General features: G+C 41.3%; 1 protein-coding gene across 3 annotated transcripts in view; it reads right to left on the bottom strand.

The window, feature by feature from the left end:
• Positions 1-13926, bottom strand: part of pip5kl1 (phosphatidylinositol-4-phosphate 5-kinase-like 1) — a 58127-nt gene that overhangs the window by 11768 nt on the left and 32433 nt on the right. For all 3 annotated transcript variants that reach the window (XM_059994073.1, XM_059994072.1, XM_059994074.1), the window contains 3 exons: positions 9225-9275; positions 8573-8727; positions 8067-8191 (listed from right to left, as the gene is read on the bottom strand). In XM_059994073.1, the coding sequence (XP_059850056.1) occupies positions 8067-8191; positions 8573-8727; positions 9225-9275 (331 nt within the window). The remainder of the gene's footprint in view (positions 1-8066; positions 8192-8572; positions 8728-9224; positions 9276-13926) is intronic.

Raw genomic sequence — 13926 nt, 5'->3', positions numbered from 1 at the left:
TCAACTTATTAACACATATTTCACTCAACAGCACTCACCCATGCCATCATTTTCTGATTTGTCCCATTTTCAGTTTTCCCCTCATGTTCCCATTATCATCTTCCTTACTTACTATATTCCAGCATTGGTAGCCTTTGTGTTTCTTCTTAACTCCCTAACGGCTGTCTCCATCTTCACTTTTCCCTCCAAAGACCTGACTCTCATCTGACTCTTTTTTTGTGTGTCTACCTCCATCTATCATTCCCCTTGCCTCCATTTTCCAACTCCATCCCTGCCTCTCCCTTAACTGGCTTGATCTGCCTTCATTCATTTCTCACCCCCACCAGTCCATCAATCAGATCTAGCCTCTGTCTCACCACTCCCCTGCTCCTCTTTCTATGGGCCATCTCCCCTCTCAACTTTTAGTGCTGATATAAAGTTTTGATCTAAAATGTCAACAATTGTACAACCCCCATACAGATGCTGATCAACCTGCTGAGTTCCTCCATTAGACTGTTTGTTGCTCCCGATTTCACAATCTGTATTCTCTTTCACCTCAACTTCAAAAGTCTCTTCACAAACAAGAGAAAATCTGCAGTTGCTGGACATCCAGGCAACACACACAAAATGCTGGAGGAATTCAGCAGGCCAGCCAGGCATCATCTATGGAAAAGAGTACAGTTGACGTTTTGGGCTGAGACCTTTCGAAGTCCTGCCGAAGAGTCTTGGCCCAAAACATCGACTGTTTACTCTTTTCCATAGATGCTGCCTGGTCTGCTGAGTTCCTCCAGCATTTTGTGCATGTTGCTTTTATAAATCTCTTCCTTGGAACTAATACTGCCTTTGTCTCCTGTCAGCCATGGATTGACCACTTTTCCTTTTGTTCCTTTGTACATTCAGGCAACTTTTTCCCTGAAAATGTGCATTATTTCTTTAAATATTAGCCAGAGCCTGTTCCCTCTAAAGCGTTCCTATCCATGTTTTATTCCAAGTCTCTTTTAAATGTTGTTATTGTATCTGCTTCAGCCACTTCCTCCAGTAATGTTCTTGAAGAGGGTCATCATTGACAAAAGCCTTGAAGTGCGTCTGTGTTTAAATAGTGTCATCATTTATGTTTGAGCATACTATGTTCTCTAAAAATCCATCCATGGTTAATAATGGAATGAGGTTTGGTGACAGGCTTGGTAGAATTTGCAGATTTTTAAAAAATAGTTTAATTTTATTTATTTAGGGATGCAGCATAGCAACAGGCCTTTCCAGCCAAATGGGCCCATGCCACCCAGTTATATTCATGTGACCAATTAACTTAATAAGCCATACTTTTTGGAATGTGGGAGGAAACCAGAACACCAGGAGGAAACCATTTACCTCAATGCTCATGTTGCAAAAGAGTGATTGAGATATAATGACGATTATGGTTGGAGAGTAAAGGAAATACGTTTGACATAAAGGGTTGCGAGGCTCTACCTTGTACAACAAAAGTGGGTATCTTAAACAGAAACTATAACAACATTTAAAAGTCTTGAGGACAGGGCAGACAGTTGGCACATGCAATTAGGAGTAGACTATTACGAGAGAAGAACAGAGGCAGAGATTGGATGGGTAGATCGCTTAATGTAATTTGAGCATTATTCTGAGCGAGAATACTGGCCTTAGATCAAGGTTCCCTAACTGGAGTCCATGGACTCCTTGGTTAATGGTATAGGTCCATAACATAAAAAAGACTTAGAACAAGGACACCATCACCTTCCTTACAGCTGATAAAGGTGGGCAATTGGAAGTAAAACCATTACCATCAGCCCCCACCCCCAGAATGACATCAGGCTGCAAAGAGGAGCCAAAATCATCATCACTGCCCTCCCCAGCTCCTCTCCCCAAGCTCTACCCAGTGGGCCCAAATGTGAAGCAGAAGGAAACGGAAGTGGGGGTAGGATCATGTTAGTGTGACCCTGAGTTGTTGCTGTTAATAAATTTCACAACACATGCCGGTGATGATAAAGCTGATTCAGATTTATTGCTGAGGAATTAAACGATGAGGGAGAGGACTGGCTGCTGAACGTCATTGGCTGTGACAGTAACCTAGCAATGTTTGCAGTTCATAGCAGCATATTATGGACCTGTTTGTCAACAATGGTTCATTGTGCAGTGTGTTGTTGTTTAATATATACAGGACAATGGCTACCAGAGAGCAATTACCAGACAGTAACCCGATACACAGCCTCAAATGGCATTGTAAATGGTAACAGAGAAATTATCAGAGTTTCCATTTGGAATTCTCCCTTGAGAAAGAAGATGCAACAACACACCAATCTCCCAAGGGTATTGGTTAGTTGTTAGGAATACAATAGGCATCCCATGACACTAACTGGAGAACAAGTAAATAAATGTGTACAAAGCAACAGGAATTGTCTCTTCATGGGGCAACTCCAAAAATAACTCTCCCTCAGCTGTTGCTATGTGTCAAGGTATGTAACAATGAAATGAAGTGAATCTCAGGAGTAAAAAAACAAGAGCTTGCATTTATATAGCACCCTTAACACAGTAAAAATATCCTAGCATGCTTCACAAGAATATTTTTAGTAAAAATTGACACCAAACATTATGCTGTAGCAGATAATCAAACACTTGGTCAAAATGGTGGTCGTAAACAAATAGTCATTTAGAGGAGAGAAAGAAGTAGTGAGGAAGAGAAGTTCTGCTAAGCCATTCCAATATAGTCACCACCAATAATGTGGAAAATTGCCCTCTTCACAAAAATAAATCAAACCAACTACTATCAGATATCAATGTATCCTCAAGGATCAGCAAAGTGACAGAAGATGACATTGACCATGCTTCCAAATGTGGAGAAAGAGCTGAATTCCCGAGAAGAGATGAGATCACTGCCCTTTAAAGTGAAACATTTAAACTCAGTGTGGCCTTTAAGAAACATTGATAAAATTGAAGTTGATGCATATCAAAGAGGAAAACATTGGTTGGAGTCATTCTTTGTATGCAGGAAGGTGATTCTAGAAACATAGAAAACCTACAGCACAATACAGGCCCTTTGGCCACAATGCTGTGTCGAACATGTACTTACTTTAGAAATTACCCAGGGTTACCCATAGCCCTCTATTTTTCTAAGCTCCAAGTACCTGTCCAGGAGTCTCTTAAAAGACTTCATTGTATCTGCCTCCATCACCGTTGCTAGCAGCCCATTCCACATACTCACCACTCTCTGCGAAAAAAACTTACCCCTGACATCTCCTCTGTACCTACTTCCTAACACCTTAAAACTATGCCCTCTTTTGTTAGCCATTTCAGCCCTGGGAAAAAAGCCTCTGATTATCCACACGATCAATGCCTCTCATCATCTGATACATTTCTATCAGGTCACCTCTCATCCTCTGTCGCTCCAATGAGAGAAGGCCAAGTTAATTCAACCTATTCTTGTAAGGAATGCTGCCCAATCCAGGCAACATCCTTGTAAATCGCCTCTGCACCCTTTCTATAGTTTCCACATCCTTCCTGTAGTGAGGTAACCAGAACTGAGCACAGTGGGGTCTGACTAGGGTCCTATTTAACTGTAACATTACCCGTCAGCTCTTGAACTGAATCCCACAATTGATGAAGGCCAATGCACAGTATGCCTTCTTAACCACACAGTCAATCTGCGGAGCAGCTTTGAGTGTCCTATGGACTCAGACCCCAAGATCCCTTTGATCCTCCACACTGCCAAGAGTCTTATCATTAATACTATATTCTGCCATCATATTTGACCTACCAAAATGAACCACCTCACACTTATCTGGGTTGAACTCCATCTGCCACTTCTCAGCCCAGTTTTACATCCAATCGATGTCCCGTTGTAACCTCTGACAGCCCTCCACACAATCCACAACAGCCCAACCTTTCTATCATCAGTAAATTTACTAACCCATCCCTCCACTTCCTCATCCATCTGTTGAAGGAAATCAATCATTGCAACCCCAGATAGCTTTAGTCACTTCATCAAAAACTTTCCTTTCATTATAAGGTCAGCTGGAGAGATACCCACTGAGGATTTCACAATGAAGCTGTCCATGCCAGCATACAGCAAGAACTCAGTAACACTCAAGCACAGGCTGAGAAGGAGCAGATAATACTCATGAAACAGCACGGCAAATGTCTCCTCCAACAATTGAGTCTTGGTACTAACTAATGACATTGCTGAGACCCCATCATCAACGTCCGAGAGCTCAACATGCACTTAAAATCAAACCAGCTAAATGTATACCATATATAGACAATAAATTTCAGGCATATGCCAGTGATATTAAACCTGATTCTGATTATGGCTACAAAAGCAAAGTAGAGGCAGGTTACCCTGTAGCTGGTGGCTCACCTCCTGACATCCCGGTTCCTTACGACACAAGACAGGAGTGCGATGGATGAATCTCCATTTGCCTGCACAAATGCAGCTCCAACAAGAAGCTCAACATAATTAAGGACAAATAACTCCCTTCATTATTTCCCTGACCATCCCCTAAACATTTATTCAATCATCACTGATGCGTAATAACTCTGTGTGTATCATTTACAAAGTGCACCAAAGTTACTCTCCTTGGCAATTCTGATAGTAAACCCAAAATCCAAAACATCTACCAGAAAAGGAACAAGAACATTGAGTGCACACAAGCCCCTGGAGATTCCCCTCCAAGGCGCACTCTTTCTTGACTTCATAATATATTGCTGGTCCTTCATGATCAAGAAACTCCCTCACAAAAGAACAAGGGGAACACCTTCACCAAGAGAACTGCAGCAGTTCAGAAGAGCAACTCGACACCACTTTCCCAAGTGAAAAAAGGAATTGGCAAGAGAATGCTGGCTCTCTAAGTGATTCAAGATGTCAAAGTAAAGTAGAGACAACTTCAGAGGCAAGGCCTAAAATAGCTTTGAGGATAGATACTGTTGGCAGAATTGGGAGTAGCACTCCATTTTTGGCAAATTAAAGAAAATGCAGCATGGAAACAGGTTCATCAGTCCAACTTGTATTTCCACTACTCTTATCAGCATGTTTTCTGAGTATTTTTTTACTTATTCATTAACAGAATGAATCTGTAGCTGGCCAGGCCAGTATCTACTGCCTGTTCCTTAGTGACCTTGAGAAGGAGATGACGACTCCCCTTAAGTCCTTCTGCTGAAAGTCCTTACAGTGTTGTTGAGTAGGGAGCTCCAGGGTATTGATCCAGTGAACGGGGTTATCTTTGTAAGGCAGATAGTGATATTTTCCATGTATCTACTGCTCTTTCTCTTGGTGATAGAAGCATTAAGTTTGTAGATGCTTTGTGCTCAACGCAGTGCAATTTTTAGAAGGTACAAAATGAAAACGCTGATGTGGAGGATTGAATGTTGCGGCTGATGAAGGTGGCAGCTAGTTGATCTTGGATGATGTTGAGCCTCAAAAGTAATTGTTGAGTTCCTCCGAGTGAATGGAAAGGATTCCATCACATCGTTGGTATAATCACACAATACTTAGAGCATAGAATGAGGCCATTCTGTCCATGAACACCAGCTCTAAATAAACCAGTTCTACAATCCAACTCAAAGTTTGAAAGGTTCATTTATTATGAAAGTATACAACTTGAAATTCTTTTTCTCCAGCGCCAAGAAAGAAAAGCAGCACGATCATCAACCCCCAAGTGCCCCGCCCTGCACAAAAAAATGAACAAAAACTCTCTCCCCAGAGTCCTGTATATCTTTTTTTCTCCTTACTTACCAAATTCCCTTTTAAAAACCATGATTAAATTTGGCTCCCTCATCTACCCTGCACTGCATTCCAGATTCTAATCCCTCATATATAATAAAACACTTTTGTTTCTTAGCTAGTAAAAGAGTTTAGGGAATCATACAGCATGCCCAGCCACTTAGTGCATCTAATTGTGTAACCATACTATCTAGGTAGCTGAGTCAGTTAAATTTATGTTGACTGTGAGGGATTTAAAAATGGTAATCTAATTAAATGTCATGTAGACTAGGACTGCTTCATTTTCTGAGGAATGGGAATGGAGACAAGGTCTAATTATCAGCAAGCACCCTCACAACAGAACCAGAGATGGAAAGAAGGCCAATGATGAAGAAATGAAGGTGGTTAAAATCTGGCCGCTGCCCCAAAGGACTCCTACAGAGATGTCTAAGGGTTGAAGTGATTTGCATCCAAAAGCCAACTTGCAAGGTACAACTGCAGTTTGTTGTGGGCCATACCACATAAGAGAAAAGGCTGATCAAAATCATGGATGGATTAAAAATAAGGGATGAGAATTTTTAATAATGAAGGTTTGCTGTGAGCCAGCAGATCCAGAGTGAATCGGACTTAGTGAAAGTTGTGATCCAGGGAGCAGTCTTAAATTAGCTGAAGTGAATGGAGGCATGGAGAATAAATAAATAAATATATAAATGGTAGATGGTCTGTAGAAATCAGGAATTCATATATTTGTATAAAGATTTTTAAATCTGTCACTGTGGCCTGGGACAGGTCCTAATACAAGTCTCACATATGTGGCTCAACTCAAATTTTAGGATATTTGCAGCCTTCCTCATAATTTTTAACTTTGTCTAAATAAGCTGCAACCAAGCCTAATAAGGTATACCAGTCAATGATAATATAGGGGTTCCCAACCTTTTTTATGTCATGGAGCAATACCATTAAGCAGGGGGTCCGTGAACTGCAGGTTGGAACCTGAGGAGCATATGATAAGGATGAGCAGGGATCTCAGTGAAACCTACTGAATGCTGAAAGGCTGGGATAGAGTGGACATGGAGAGAATATTTCCATTAGATGAAGAGTCTGGGATCTAAGGGCACAGACTGAATAAGGGTACCTTCCTTTAAAACTGAAATGAACAGGTATTTCTTCAGCCAGCGGCTGGTGAATCTGTGGAATTTGTTACCACAAAGGGTGGTGGAGGCCAAATCAATGGGTGTATTAAGACTGATAGGTTGGGGGTTATGGGTAAAAGGTGCTACAAAGGGGTTGAAAAACCAGCCATGATTGAATATTCAATGGGCTGAATGGCCTAATTCTGCTCCTTTTTATTATGGTCTTACCCACATAAGTTTCATCAAACTAGTGATTACACCATCTGGATGGAAGAAGCTCAGATGATGCCAGACTAGGTAATTTTCTTGGCTCCAAATTCCAAATTATGGGAATCAAGGAAAACAGAATCACAAACAGGCAAAATTGAAATAAGGATGACAGTGTTTTGTTTTGCAAGGGGTTGTTAGTAATCAAGTTGGGTTTTTATGATTATCTGGCAGTTTTTTTAAACTGAGATCATATTTATTTCAAATCACCTACAAGATGCACTGCAACAACTGACCATGGTTTCTTTGGCAGCACATCCCAAATCCACACCAATGTTCCTCCCCTTCTCTCACCCCTCCAACAAACTGAGCCCTACTTCCCACATCTCTTCCACCACCACACCATTTCATGTTGGAAATGTGGCAAATTCCCTTTTATTCAAATCCAGAAAGTCCTTACCGTTTCCCACAAGTGGCTTATGTCAGTTCAAAGAGAAGTTTCCTCATTAGCTTCTTACAGGTAACAGGGATGGACAGTAAGTGTGGGACTTGCCAATGCCATTCATGGCTTGAATAAAGGGACTCACTGGGTTTACTGAGATGTCAATACTTGAAAGGGAGAGAAGTGAAAAAAAAAGGTATGGTTCAGGAAAAATGAAAATCATTGAGAGGAAGCTTTCTTGGAGCATAAATTCCAGTTGGTCTAAGAAGCTTCATACTTTGTTATATCATCTATGTTGCAAAGAACAGTGAAGGTCAGCAGGCTACAGTTAGAACTGGACAGCAGATTCATTTAATTTCCCACAGGCTCTACTTTGCCTGAGATGATCTAACACAGGGATTCCCAACCTGGGGTCCACGGACCCCTTGCCTAATGGCATTGGTACATGATATAAAAAAGGATTTGAACATAGCACGAGCTGGACTGCAGATTAAGTCTGTATCTTTCAGTTGCACATTGCCTCAATCAAATGAGCAATTGCTGGGAGGTCTTTTAATTAAATAAGATTTGTTTGCCCTGAAATCTTACTTCTTCTGCTTACCTAGAAACTTTACCAGCAATGAGTGTGGGTACCTCTCCATGTGTTGTAGGTAGGACCGAAGGTTTGACAGCAGGAACTTTATCTCTCTCTTTTCCTGTGTTTTCAAGAAAATCTTCTTGTCATTCCTGGGAGTCAAATAAAAACAAATTAAGTGTTTCCCCCCCAACCCAGTCCCATCCCAACCTGTGGAAGAGAGATGGGGAGAAAGGACAGGCTCTGTGTCCAAAAGGGGGCCTTTAGGGAAAAGGGAGTGAAGAGCGAAGATGGCGATGGAGAGGGGTAATATAGAAGATGGAATGGGTTGGAGATGAGATGGAAAGGGGATAGCATGCATGGGGATGATAATCATGAAGGGTAGGTGATCTGGGGGCTGTGCATAAGGGGAAAGGATGGTGTAGGTGTCTGTCACCCTCAGAAGGCAGCACACCATCGCTCCAGGCGGAGTCAGGGTCTTTTGTTACTGAAGGTGTCAATGCTGCTACTCTGCCCATGACGATCTTACTCACGTTAGGAAGAAGTTGGCTTTGCTCTTGGAGTTGCTGATGAACTGTAGGTAGAAGCCCTCCGAGCTGAGAGACTGCTGGTAGTCACTCTCACTCATCCCCAGCATTCTCCGGAACTGTGCAAATACAGGTCCTGCAAATGTCTTCATCTCAAAGCCCTGCCAGTAAACAAACAATAAAAAGAAGGAAACTTTGAGAGGAATGCTATCTGACAGCACCTGTCTCAAATATTCCATACACCTTACAGAATATAGCTGCAAACTGATGGATTTCTTGCAACAAATCTTTATGAACATCTGTTGTAAAACAGGATTACATTGCAAAACGCCTTGGTTAATAAGGAGTTAAAACCAGCAAACTAGAGATGTGTAGCCGTATAATTTTCATAAACTGTAGTGAACCCCCCAGACTATGGATTCCCAACCTGGGGTGTACAGACCCCTCAGCTAATGGCAGGAGTCCATGGCATAAACAAGGTTGGCAACCCCTGCTCTAGTCAAAGGCAGAGAAATGGAAAGCAATTGTGTTTCAGGTGAGGTGGCAAGCATCAGATTGGGTTGATGTGTTGCTAAGAAAGAAATGTCTATTCTTCTGGTATTTCTTGATGAACATTTGCTTTTTGTTAAAGGAGATAAAATAAAACAGATTGACCTACCTTGTGCACCTGAGTTAGCACTGCACTGAAGTCTGGTTCATTTAGTAAGCCCTAGGGAAGGAGAAAGTGAAATTTCAGACAATCAATCTAAAAATTAAGATCAAAGACATGACTTGGATGACTTTCAGAACCTCAGGATGTCTCAAAGCTTTTAGCAGCCAGTGAAGGCTATTTTGGTGTTGTCATTATTGTGATGTATGATACATAATAGCTGATTTCCACTCAGCAAAACCCCACTAATGTTTGTTGAGGGATCAAGGTTGATCAAGGTAACTTTTCTGCATTTCTTCAGATGAATCAGGACACCAAAGGATTTTTCACTTTGCTTGAGATGTGAGATGTCCCATCTGACAGTAAAGTCATGGCTCAGTATCAGTATTGGAAGCTTCAGATTGGATTTTGAACATGAGTCTCTAGAGTTGAGACTAACACAGCTATTGACACTTCCCACAACAGAATCTGAACTAGGATCAGGTTTAATATCATGAGCATCTGTCATAAAATCTGTGGTAGCAGTACAATGCTGGTAGAAGTTTAGTTAAATTAAGATACAATTAAGTACAAAAAACAGATATTTACAAAGAAGTAGTGAGGTATTGTTCTTGGGTTAAACATCCATTTAGAAATCAGATGGCAGAGGGGAATCACTGGATGTATGCCTTCAGGCTTCTTCCTGATGGTTACAATGAGAAGAGAGCATGTCCTGGGTGGTGGGGATCTTTGATGATTGAAGCCACTTTTCCAAGGCACCACTTCTTGAAGACATCTTGGATACTATAGAGGCTAGTACCCATGATGGAGCTGACTAATTTTACAACTCTCTGCAGCTTGCTACAATCCGTACATTAGCCCTCCCCTTACCAGACGATGATGCAGCCAGTCAGAATTCTCCCCACAGTACATCGGTAGAAACTTTCCAGTGTTTTAGGTGACAATCCAAATCTCCTCAAACTTCTGATGAAATATAGTCACTGTTTTGCCTTCTGTATAACTGTTTCAGTATGTTGGTATATAACATATACATATAAGGTAGCTGACTATGCATCAAATCTCTTCTGTAACTCTATTTTTGCTGAATTTTGTTTTCAGATTAGGATATCAAGGGAGTATAAGAACAAAGCAAGTAATTGGAATTGTGGCACAGATATCCTATGATCTAACTGAAGGATATTGGAAGACAGAGAAAACTTGCTCCCATTCCTAACCTTTGAACCCTGTTGTCTAGTAAATATTTATTTGTTAATATTTGCCTGCTGCTATCAGTTAGCACTTAGATGTTAATCTGGTTTAGGACACCTTTGTATTTCTCTAGGGATTAAAAGCATGTGGCTTTATTTTGTTGATATCAATATTCTAACCACATGAGAATTTACAGCTATAATAACAGGGTAGCTGTAACCCTTGGGATATTACAGACTCACTGCCATGCATTAGTCAACAAGGAGTTGAGTAAATCTTCACAGTGTGCAGCACTTTAAGTTGAGAAATGTCTCCAGTTAAATTTGGGAACAATCAGACCTTGTGACTTATACTTGTGGGATAGAGAAGGCAGGTACCTTTTCATTTACCAGAAATGTACTTGGAATAACAGCAAGCATTTCAGCCTGTCTTATTCCATGATCAGCTCAGATAAATAAAAGAGCTGGCCATTGAATTTGGAAAAAGGTGGGGTGCACATGAACCAGTCTACCTCAACAGTGCTGAGGTTGAAAGGGTTATGAGCTTCAAGTTCCTAGGATCGAACATCACCGCCAGCCTGCCCTTTGCAAGGGTGTGGACACCGTGGCCAAGAAAGCTCCCTAACACCTCTACCTCTTCAAGAGGCTAAAAAACATGGCACATCCCCATTGACCCTCACCAATTTTTATCATTGCACCACAGAAAGCATCCTCTCTGGGTGTATCACGGGTAGTTTGGTAAAGCAACCACTCTGCAATGACTGTAAGAAACTGCAGGGTTGTGGACACCAAGGAAACCAGCTTCCCCTACTTTTCTTGCTATCTCAGGAGAGCAGCCAGCATAATCAAAGACCACAGCCACCCAAATATTTTCTCTTCTCCCCTCTCCTATCAGGCAGAAGATACAAAGACCTGAAAGCATATAGCATTAGGCTCAAAGACAACACTTACCCTGGTGTTATAAGACTATCAAATGGTTCCCTAGTATGATAAGACAGACTCTTGACCTCGTTATGATTTTATTTTTTACCTGGACTGCACTTTTTCTGTAGCTGTTACATTTTATTTGGTTATTGTTTTACCTTGTTCTACCTCCATGCATTGTGTAATGACTTGTTCTGTATAAACAGTATGCAAGACAGGCTTTTCACACTAACTTGGTGACAACAATTTACAAAAAAAAACAATTCCCTTTCAAATCATCTGCTTGGAAATTCCAGAGGCCACAGTTCAAAGATTCAAAGTTTTTTTGGGGAAACCCTACAAAAATTGGTGGATTTGACCCAGCACATCACGACTAAAACCCTCCCAACCATTGAGCACATCTACATGAAACGTTGCCATAGAAAAGCAGCATCCAACATAAAAGATCCTCACCCCCCAGGCCGTGCTCTTTTCTCGCTGCTGGAATCAGGTAGAAGGTACAAATGCCTCAGGACTCACACCACCAGGTTCAAGAACAGTTACTACCCCTCAATCATCAGGATCTTGAACAAAAGGGGAGAATTTCACCCATTTAAGGACTCTTTTATCTTGTTATTTCATGCTAGTTATTTATTGCTATTTATTATTTATATCTGTAGAGTTTGTTTACAGTTCACATATCCTGTTTACAGTTACGATTCAATAGATTTGTTAAGTATGCCCGCAGAAACAGAATCTCAGGGTTGTTTGTGATGCCATGTATGTACTCTGATAATAAATTTGACTTTGAACTTTGAATTCCATATTTTAATATCCTTTCTATGGAAGGTGCTTCTGGGTTTTATTTTGAAATATCTATAATACTAAGACTGTCCCTTCAGGAACATTTCTTTCTCTCTGTTTGGAATGTTGAAAAGATTGGGGTTGATAAGGAGAAACATTCTGTCTTTGATTCTCAGAGACAGAAGGTTTCTCCTTATCAACCCCAATCTTTTCAACATTCCAAACAGAGAGAAAGAAATGTTCCTGAGGGCAAATGACAGAATCAAAATGCCAGGGACAGGTACAGAGCAGAAGCACTTATACCTGGGAAGTGGGGGGTGACATTATCACTGGAGGAGTGACTGGAGATCTATGAGACTGTGGTGAACCCACTAGTGCAAAAACTACACATGAAAGTCTCAGTCATGACATAAAGAAAACTTAGAAGGGACATTATGTCCAGCAAGATTGAAGGAAGCTAGTCAGACAAACTGACTGGACGAAAGATAGAATCTTCGTGAAATTACACATGGCCATTTTACCTGATCTGGTGATTCCAAATAATAAACTTTTAACATCATGAATGCACCTATAAATGCAACACCCCATTCAATGCAACCCTGTCCTCAGACTCAGCTCAATACACCAAACTCATCACCTACTTACTGTGCTGTCTTTACGACAGTTATTTAGTTTATAATATTTTCGCTTAGTAATTCATTCAATAGTATTTTCTAGTTAGAATTAGAAGTGTTTAAAGTATATTCATTGCATGTAAAATATATCGGCATGCGATGACGTCACATCCGGTTTCGCCGCGTCTTGTGGGAAAACACCGGTTTGAAATTAGCGCGAGGGTGGGGGCTTACCACGAGGCTCACCTGAGCAGAAGTAGTTTTGCAGGCATGAGAGCAACGCTGTAAGTTAATAGATAATCGATATATTGAACTAAGATGTTAATGCCGATCCTGTTAGAAGTAACGACGGTAGATAATGTTTATGCTTTCGTTAGTTAAAGAGTCGCGGATAGTTTGCATGGAAGTGTATTTAAAGTAGTCAATGGAGCAGGTAAACTCTCCCTGTATACTGCACCTTAGTGTAATGTAGTTATAGTCACCTTTGCAAGTATTTACACTTGAAATGTGATATTAAGGAAGGAACAAATACTGTATCAATCTTGTATTGTTTTATCAACAGTTTTCACCATATGTTAATGTGAAGAGTGAACAGTAAATGGTTAATCTTACTGCGATCTGGTTCTTATTAACTGGTTTATCTCGACGTTAAATTCGGCGTTATCAGTGACACGCGAAGGAGAACGTTACAGTGAAAAAGCGGCATTATCAGGTGTTTCAAGTGCTGCAATGTCAGCTCAATCCAGCATCAAGTCGACGCCGCCCAGCGACAAGGGCAGTAAACCGACATCAAGTAAGCCCACCCAGGCGTTATCAGGTGTTCCAAGTGCTGCAATGTCAGCTCGATCCGGGATCAAGTCGATGGCGCCCAGCGACAAGGGCAGTAGAACGACATCAAGTAAGTCCACACAGGCAAGAGCCAAGGCAGAAGCCGCCAAGATGCAACTGCGTTACGCCAAACAAGAAGCAGTTTTGAAAATGAAACAGTCCACCAGAGAAGCCGAAATCCAGAAAGAAAGGGCCGCCAGACAAAGAGAAGAGGCTGCCAGAGAAGCCGAAATCCAGAAAGAAAGGGCCGCCAGACAAAGAGAAGAGGCCGCCAGAGAAGCCGAAATCCAGAAAGAAAGGGCCGCCAGACAAAAAGAAGAGGCCGCCAGACAAAGAGAAGAGGCTGCCAGAGAAGCTGAAATCCAGAAAGAAAGG

Source organism: Hypanus sabinus, chromosome 18, assembly GCF_030144855.1.
Source record: "Hypanus sabinus isolate sHypSab1 chromosome 18, sHypSab1.hap1, whole genome shotgun sequence".
Classification (NCBI taxonomy): Eukaryota; Metazoa; Chordata; class Chondrichthyes; order Myliobatiformes; family Dasyatidae; genus Hypanus; species Hypanus sabinus.
The sequence above is the reverse complement of the archived record's forward strand: the minus strand, read 5'-3'. Positions and strand labels throughout refer to the sequence as shown.